This window comes from Nicotiana attenuata, chromosome 5 (genome assembly GCF_001879085.1).
Source record: "Nicotiana attenuata strain UT chromosome 5, NIATTr2, whole genome shotgun sequence".
Lineage (NCBI taxonomy): Eukaryota > Viridiplantae > Streptophyta > Magnoliopsida > Solanales > Solanaceae > Nicotiana > Nicotiana attenuata.
The window spans coordinates 34,982,713-34,992,166 of NC_031993.1; the positions used below are offsets into that span (position 1 = coordinate 34,982,713).

Here is a 9,454-nt window from a genome sequence, read left to right on the forward strand (position 1 = left end):
CCCATATATATATATATATACATATATATATATATATATATATATATATATATATATATATATATATATATATATATATATATGTGTATAGAGTGCACATGCATCATCATTTGATTTACAAGCATGCACAAATATTTTTCATAATTTTCCATAATTTTTAAAAGCCTTAAATTAATTTATTTCTGCATTTTATTACATAAATATCCAATAATTATCCTTCATATTATTTTGATTTAATCATCTAAATTTATCATTTCTACCAATATGAGGTCTTAAATATTTTCAGTGCATTACATTTGCATTTTTAAGGTTAAATTGCACATTTTTGCAATAATAGCCCATATTAATGTATAATTACTTTATTTATGCAGAAAATAATTTTTTATATTTTTAAAATATTAAGTAATTATTTTAAATCATTTCTGTGGATAAATGATATTTTGTTATTTATTTATCACTTTTATAAATTATTTATTTATTAAATATTGAGTATTTAAAAACTAGCCTAAAAACCCACCCATTTTCGGACCAATTGTTGGCCCAAACCTAACACCCTAGCCCAGTAATCTCAAGCCCAAACCAAACATCCCTTTACAAAACCCGGTCGGTACCCATTTTATACGATCCGCCCCGTTTATCTTTAATCACAGCCGTTGATCTCTCAAGATCAACGGCCCACGTTCACCCCCTCTCTTTAATTATCCAAACCCGCCCAAACCCTAACCATTCTCACCATCCGCTGCCCTAAAATCCTTTCTACTCTCTCTTCTTCTCTGAGAAACCCTGGCCTCCGCCTCTTAAAACCCTCCCCTAATCCCTCTTCTAACGGGATTTCCCTCTCATCTCCTTACCATATTAGTATCTTTCCGCTGCTTGGTGTTTCTCCATGGTATTACTTAGCACTTGCCTAAACATGGCAAGTACTATCTCTCCGATTCTGTCCAAATGAGTTCCATTTCTAGAATCTAGACTGTATTTCGTCTACACGCGTTTTATTCTGTAATATGTGAGTCCAATATCATTTGGATTTCTGGGGTCTTCACCTTTCCTAAAAGACTAGTGTTTACCGAATTTCTTTCTCAAATCGATTTCAAAATTGATTTGCATGTTTTCTTTCCTTGTTTCTTGTTTATTCTACTTTGTTTCCTTATATGTTTGCCTGATTTTTCTTTTATATTTTGGTCAATATTCATCTAGCCCTAATTCAGGATTTTCAGATCTCTTTAGATCGGACCAAAATTAGTTCGATTATCTGATTTTTAGTGTTATTTATATCTATATTCATCCTATGCTACTGTTTTTATGTATATATTGTTGATACTTGTTTTCCTAAAAAAACTAGGGTTTACTTATTTTTTCCCCAAATCTGATTCTTTAATTGATTCTGTATGTTATTGCTTCCTTATTTGTTTTTGATTTTACAGTTTTCCTTGTTTACTCGTTCAATCTCTGTTACTATATAAACCCCTCCACATTCCCCTTTAGAACGAGACCTGAATCATGATAATCTCACTAAAATTTGAAGCTGTGTTCTGTGGTTCTTTCATTATCTTGTTCTATACTCGAGTTCTTGGCCGGCTGAAAGCCAAGGCTACCGAAATTCTGGGTTCTTGCTCTTGTTGATATTCAGAATAATGTGGACTTTTATTTTTCATGTTCTTCGCCTAACTGGTGAGTTACTGGACTTCGCAATTTCGTTCCTATGTATCAATGATCTGCATATGTTCTCATCTATGAATTTTATGGCTTAATGTATTTCTGAGTTACTTTTGTGGGCAACCCTGTTAGCTTCACACTCGTTTTAAATCTCTTTAGTATTTTAATTTCACATAATGCTTCTAGTTCTGAGACTGTTCACGTCTAACTTGAATGATGTGAAACCTCTTAAGTTTATTCTGGACTGCTCATGTATGCAACTTTGTTAGTTTTGCAGTTGCATTGAATCTTTTAAGTTCATATTAGTTTATTGGGCAATACCTGAATGTCTACATTACTGATCAACCTGAGTCTGTTTTCCTACTCTACTTTGAGTTCCTGCAATGACTGCTTCACATTTGTAACAATTTGTGACTTGCTTCCCTGCTAATATGTCTCTCAGCATGCATTTGGCTCACTTGATTCCATATTCCTTCAGTGATTACTTGACTCTAGGATAATTATCAAATTTGTATTTCCCTACCATGTCTAAATGTTGTTTTGTTTCCTAATGTGAGTTAACATGGCTTTCTTTTGATATTGGGATGTATACTTAGAATAAATTGGACCTTTTTAGGTTTTAACTTGGCTGGTATTATGCACCTGTGTACGACCATCTTTGTAAATCCTGCAAATTTGTTTCTCCCTAACTCTTTGAATATGATTCTGCCTATGTATTGTTTTGCTAAATGATAAACCTGTTTCCAAGTCTTGTTGACCTTTCGATCAACTGTTCTGTGTTTTAAACTTTGCTATGTCTGCTTCCTAAAATTAAGTACATCTTTTCAAAATTCTGTCCCTTAACCATTTCCCACTCTCTCTCATTTGCTACCTATGCTATTCTGAATCCTGATTCTTAGCTGGCTGAAAGCCAAGGCTATTTAGGTTCTTTCCTTGACCTCACTAGTGTGAGCACTGCTCGGGGTCCATGTGAGACCCTTGGGAACTCTGACACACTAGGATTTGTTACCTAATCTTCCTTGAGTTGTTTCTGATCAATTTCTCTAATGTGAGCACTGTCTGGGTTCTTGAAGCCCTTGGAAACTCTGACACGTTACAGATTTGGGTTCTGTATGCTTATCCTTGAAACATGGGTAATCACTCACCATTGGTCATGTTGTATCTATGAACAAGGCCTTCTAGAGCTATTGTGATTTTAAGGCCTAGCATGTCCAGGTTTATTTGGGCCTGCTGTACGCTCCCTATAGTTATACTTATTCTATAATTCACTACACTCATTTTTGGGTCTGTAATAATTATTGTAATAATATTTTGGGGTGTTAGTGAAATTGGGAAAGGGATATCGTATACTTGCAACAAGTAGGGAGAAATCCTTCCTATAGGTTCAACAATTTGTTATCGCATGTTCAGTTATTGTGTGTTAGAAAGTATGCCTATAGGTATCCTATTATGTTCAACCATTATATGTTAGCAATTCTGCCTGTAGGTTCAATACTTGGTTTAATTGTGTTAGAAACCATGCCTACAGGAAATTGTATATTCAATGTGTGTGCAAAACCTCATTCGCATGCCGTTTTGTTTGCAAATTATAGAAATCATGTCTATATGATCTAAAATTGGAATAAATTGTAGAAAGCATGCCTATAGGTTTGAATCAACCAAATTATCATTTCTGCCCGTCTGTTCACAAGTTTCCAAACACTGTGCTGTTACTCTCACTAGAAAGCATGCATATAGGATTCAACAAATAATTCTGGATCTGTGACCTGCCACTGTGCATAAATCACCTAGATATCATGCCTCCGTTTAACCACTTACAATGTATAATCAGTAGGTGATCGCGTAGTCTTTTAGAAATCGCATTAAGGAATTGGCTTCTACATATGAAACTCCCTGTCCATTAAAATCCAGAATCACATAGAGACCATGCCTATAGGATTCAATAACTTTAATTAGTGTAAAATCGGCAACTGTCCTTGTTAATCTGACCTGCGTGCATTTGTTGTCTAATTGTGGAGGCTAATTTGAGCCCTTATTTGCTTATAAATGAAAGTCCTAACTGTTTTTGTCTGCCGCTTAGTATTTTTCCTTTTGCGCAACCTAAGTTAAGGTCTAGAACTACCTAAATAGAGGTCCAAAGCCTCTTGGACCACAGGCATGGGACGGGTAGTGCACGCATATGGTACGGTTTAGAATCAACCAGTGAGCTTTAGGTAACAACTTAAAGATAGTAATTGGGTAGCAGGAGTTGATAGTCTGTGACCGTTGAATAATATCAGTAACACCCATCTTGAGGGAGTTACGAAGTATTATTTATGTTGCACGGGGTCATCCTTTAGGCTAAAAAATTTAGGATACCCCCCCCCCCCCCCCACTACAAAAAAAACTGGAATTAGCTACGAATGTCGTCGCTAATCTGTCGACGCCTGTAGCTAGCTGAATTTCTTAATAATCTATTGCTAATCCGTCGCTAAATGAGATTAGCGAAGGATTTTTTCTATTTAGCTACAGAATTTGTCCGTCGCTAAAACCAGATTTTTTAGTAGTGACCTTGTCTTTCAGTCAAGTATTTTTGTTTAATAATGAACTTCCCATATTCCTTGTTTTTCTTATCTTTGATCTCATAGACTAATTCATATAATTAAGTTCGGCCGGGACCCACAGTTGTGGACCTCGAAGAGTGCCTAATACCTTTTCTTTGAGGTAATTTCGAGCACTTACCCGATTTTTGGTGACGCAAACTGGTTAAACAAAGTTCTCTCCAAATAGGTGCCCTAACGCACCTTAATCCGTTAGGTGGCGACTATCTCTTTTAACACCTTCCTTAAAAGAGTTGTTACATGTCGAAATCCGATTTCGCGAGAAAAAAGGCCGCGGCACATATGAATTAGCATGGTTCAGTAAACTAAACCACCCGTAATTGTATACACCCCACCAGAATTAGAAGATAATTCTGACATGCATTTCATGATATATATATATAGGCTAGATAAAAATTAAGTTATACTTCATGTGCCTAACAAACCTAGCTGAACCATATACATGGAACTCGATCCGACTCAAGTGAAGGGAAGAGCACAACTGCAAGAATATATACAAGTGGAAGTGTTTGTCTGAAAACGTGTCAACCAATTAAGAGCCTGTTTGGATATAAGAATTTTTTCATATTTTTTCGATATTTTTTTACTTTTTTTCGAAATTAGTATTTGGCCATAAAATTCTAATTTTCACTTGAAGATGAATTTTGGAATTTTTCGAAAATTTGAAAAACTCCAAAAAGTTGTTTTTCAACATTTTTACTTAGATCACTCACAAAACTTCAAAAACAACCCAAACTTATATTCATGTCCAAATACAACTCTAATTTTCAAATACAATTTTCACTTGAAATATTTTTTCCTTTTTTTTTTTTTTTAATTTTACCATTCTTATGTCCAAACGCCCACTAATAATACTAACTGTTTATACTTATCGATGTGCATGAAAATACATCACTGCGTCCAAGGCCGTACTGTGGACTTTTACATGTTGTAAAACATTTTAATCCTATGGTGCGAAAAAGAGTGTACATTACGTACATTCTAAGTGTCACAAAAAGCAATTGCACCCTAGCAGCAAAGCGAACCATTAGAACGAAAGTTATTATTGCAGCCCTTCTGAGCCAGTGATTTGTTCGGCCTAAGATTCTCTCTCTTATTTAACGAATCGTACCGGCAATTTACTCTTTCTATTGGAAGTAGGACTTACGACACACGCAATAGAAATTAAACTAGCTAAGAAAACCAAAGCCTTCACCACAAGCATACAAAGAGACGACACGATGATGATTACATGATATTTATTATAGTAATACAGGGGTATTTTTTTTTCCATTAAACACACACACACAAAAGGTGATGAAATTAACAACAAAACAAAATCTTGGTTTTCTCTACCTAGGGGTTCCAACCAAGGCCAAAATCTTTCCAAACCTGTCTATTGGATGACAAAATCCTACCTAAATTAGCAAATTATGACCATATTGTCGTACTTTAATTTTTTTCTCAAACAATCCTAGCCTATTATCACCCAACCTTGTCAAGTAGGCTGATTTCTTGTATTCACCCCATGTAAATTCCTTGTACAAACTTTCTTCTCCTTCCTCCATTAAACAAGATAAAGGTGCTATTTTTTCACTCAAAGGCGGTCCACCAAAATAGATCATTGATAACCTTGATTTCAAACTGTTCACCAACACTCTGTGCCTTACACTCCTAAATCTCCCATTAGTCATTACCTGCCATTAAACCACATAGAAACAAAGTTAAAATAAACCCAAAAATTTCAATTAGATAAAAGTATTTAAGTTGTATACACTGATAACGTTAAAAGTATTTTGCCAAATCAGCGTAGTTAATTAACCAAGTATAGAAGATTACTACCATTTAAAAAAATTTGTGCTTATATAGATATTTACTTGTAATTGTCATATAAATAATCTGATTGTATAGATATTTTTTCTTTGTTAGTGCATAAAAATTAAAAACAATAATTATTGTAAGAGGGAAAAGAAAGAAAAACAGAAGAAAGAAACTAAACCGTCATAGACTTGGGATGTAAAGAATAAGCAAGAATTAAGCTCTAGTTTGGCCATAGATTTTGGCTTTATTTTTTTATTTTATTTTTTGAAACATTGTTTGTTTATGGAATATGATCATATTTTGGGGAAAAAACCTCAAAAATTTCCAAGTTCCCAAAAACTAATTTAGGGCAGTTTTTGAGTGAACTTTTTTCTTCCGATCCACTCACAAAACTTCAACTTTTCTTCAAATAAAATGCATGTCTTCAACTTTCAAAAATTATTTTTCAACACAACTTCAAAAACTCTTTTTTCAAGTTTCAATCAAATGTATGTCCAAACGCTAGCTAGAATCCACGTCGGGAGGAAAGGAAAAAAGAAACAGAAATATTTTCTAGGATTAAAAATTCTTGATAAGCTAAGACATTTTATTATTTTTTAATTTAAATTCTTTTTACTACACAAGGATCAGAAAAGGACAACGAATAGTGAGTCGAAGGTCTATCGAAAACAGTTTTTTTTTACCTTCATAAGGTAGGAAAAAAGTTGTGTATATACTACCTTCCCCAGACCTCACTTGCGAAATTAAATTGGGTTTATTGTTATCGTAAGGATTAGAAAAGGATAGCAAATAGTGAGAATTCAACGTATATTTATAGTGAAAGTCTTCTACTAGTACCACTAGACTCTGTAAGTTCTGAGAGCTCATCGTATAGTCATTTTGTGACTTATAGGTCATGATTTCGAACGATAAAAGCAACCATTAACGCTTGTATTAGGATGTGCGGCCTTTCCTTAGACCGTGCATGAATGCGAGATGGTTTGTGCATTGCACTGTCCTTATGCTAGTATCACTAGAATGTAAGTTGTGAAAGCTGACGTTCCCCAATTAAAAATACATTTGGTGATTAATTTACTTGGGGATTGTCTGGTTTATAGACATGAAAATTTTTATTACCTGCAAGGAATCACCAACAATGATGAAAAAGGAGTAGTGATCAGGTGGTACTGAGACCCATGTCCCATCTCTGAGGCAGATTTGCAAACCAGTTGTGTTGTTAGATCTTATAACTGATATTACTTGTGGGTCTGTATGCTCTCCAAAACCAATCAAATTTCTACCTCCACTCAATGTTTCAAGTTGTGTGCATGGTCGATAGTGATTTATCCTAAAGCAAGAGTCACTCTTTTGATCCCTTAGCAGCTTACTTAGCACATTCTTTGGCTCCATTTTTAATCCTTCTGCTATCATTTCCAACACAAGACATGCTATATTTCTCACTGCTGACACATATTCATTGAGAGCAGACCTGTATACAAACAGGAAGGAAAATAAAGTTAGAAAAATATAAAAGAAATGGTGCTTTTCCTTGTCTAATTAGGGTTCACTTTTTGCGGAGTAGTATATATTCCTAACTCCGTCCCAATTTATGTAATATCTGATTATGCATGAAGTTTAAGAATGATTTAAAATTTCTCTAAAAATAAGGCGTAAAATTTTTATTTGGCTATATATCATCAAATTAAGAATAAAATGATAAGTTCACAATTAAATTATTGAAAAATATAGGAACGTTTTATTCTTTTTCGAATTGCCTAAAAAGAAAAGAGTGTTACATAAGTTGGAACAGAGGGAGTAATAGTCCTATATATTCAAATCCGAAATGTAGAAACCGCAGAAGGTGGAACATCTCCTTCATAAGATATAAGTAGGTGTGTGCATGATATCAGGTTGAAGTTGAAAAATAGTATTTGAAGTTGATTTTTTTTTAAAAAAAAACGTATTTAATGTTGCATTTGTGTTTTAACATGAGTTTCACTCGATAATTATTTAAAATTTTGTGACTGAAAATCATTATTGTTTCGCTTCAAATATTACTCGAACAAGTTATTTACTATTTCATTGATATTTTAAATATTAAAATTCAGTATTTTGTATACTTCAACTTGCAAATAATGACGCGGTGTTCTCAAGTAAAGTCATGGCCAAACACATCGACACACATTAAATATTAACCGATGTTTTCCACTATAGAGTAACTCAAGAAAGTCGCATGAGTGAATATACGAATAAATGACTTATGGAAAATTGGGCTATTCCAGTCAATATTCTTAATTTTACTCCCTCCGTTTCATTTAATTCATATTAAATGAGGTGCTTTCATTTTTAGTTTGTTTCAAAACAAATGAAACATTTTTAAATTTGAAAATAATTCAACTTTAAACTCTTCATTTTACCCTTTTTGCCCTTAATGAGATGTTTTTATAGTCACACAAATGGCATGGCCCCATAAACCTTTTACCCCTTAAGCTTTTAAGACCACAAGTTTCAAAAGTCTTCTTCTTTTTTCTTAAACTTCATTCCGAGTCAAACTACCTCAAATAATATGAAACGGAGGAAGTACTAAAAAAGAGTATGGTTGCAGAAAGAAATTTGCTAACGGCAATATCCGTGGACAAAAATAGCATACTTAGTTAAAAGGAAAAATAGTTAGAAGACACGTTCTTGGTTTTGTCAAAAAACAACACATTCGGAAATTTCAAGAGTTTGTTGCACTTACCAGGAAAGGTGAGAGTTTCCAGGAATATTAACGGATTTCTCTGAAATGAGTTCAGAATTTGTAGCAAAGAGAAGATATTCAATCCAACCAACATCACCATTTGAGCCAATTCTTTTGTTACCATAACCAAAAGGATTAGCAGGGCCAGCTTTGTCCTTCTCACACTGCGGCAAATTAAAGAACTTAAAAGCATCACCTTCTAATTTGGTCATTGTTTCTTTAGGAACATCATGATTGACAACCTTAAAGAATCCAAATTCTTGACATGCTTTTATAATATGGAATTTAGCTTGAGGGTCTAACATGTCTATCACTGGAATATTATCATCAGAAGTATAGGGTTTGCATGTTTTAATGTGAGAAAATTTTTCAAGAATTGGTTTAGATGAAACCACCATATTTGTATTTTCAAGATTTCTTTTCTTTTTCTACGAGGAATGGGAAAAAAGATTGCTGGTTTTCTTGCATGAGTGCAAATGATGGAGGCGTTACAAACTATATATAAAGTAAAACCATCTCTGGCTTAGTCACACATGTATATACTGGTGTATGTATTTGCTAGGCAGTTTATGCCATCTGGCGCCGAGTTTCTTTTTTTTTTTCGTTCTTTATATTTTTCTTTGGATTTAAGTTATATATATTGATAGTGTAAATAATTTCTTATATTATTAATGTAATC

The 9,454-nt window shown here is 33.7% G+C and overlaps 1 protein-coding gene across 1 annotated transcript; it reads right to left on the reverse strand.

Moving 5' to 3' along the window:
* On the reverse strand, positions 5,608–9,234 carry LOC109226348 (gibberellin 2-beta-dioxygenase 1-like). The gene is made up of 3 exons (XM_019391134.1): positions 8,776–9,234; positions 7,173–7,524; positions 5,608–5,932 (listed from the first exon to the last, which is right to left on the reverse strand). The coding sequence occupies exons 1-3, from the start codon at positions 9,171–9,173 to the stop codon at positions 5,654–5,656; spliced, it is 1,029 nt and encodes a 342-aa protein (XP_019246679.1). The 5' UTR covers positions 9,174–9,234; the 3' UTR covers positions 5,608–5,653.

Excerpts from the sequence above, each read along its gene's own strand:
- LOC109226348 (XM_019391134.1), bottom strand. The coding sequence starts at position 9,173 with ATGGTGGTTTCATCTAAACCAATTCTTGAAAAATTTTCTCACATTAAA. Across the intron at positions 7,525-8,775 it reads GGAAACTCTCACCTTTCCTG|GTCTGCTCTCAATGAATATG; the intron begins GTAAGTGCAACA and ends GTTTGTATACAG. Across the intron at positions 5,933-7,172 it reads TTGTTGGTGATTCCTTGCAG|GTAATGACTAATGGGAGATT; the intron begins GTAATAAAAATT and ends GTTTAATGGCAG.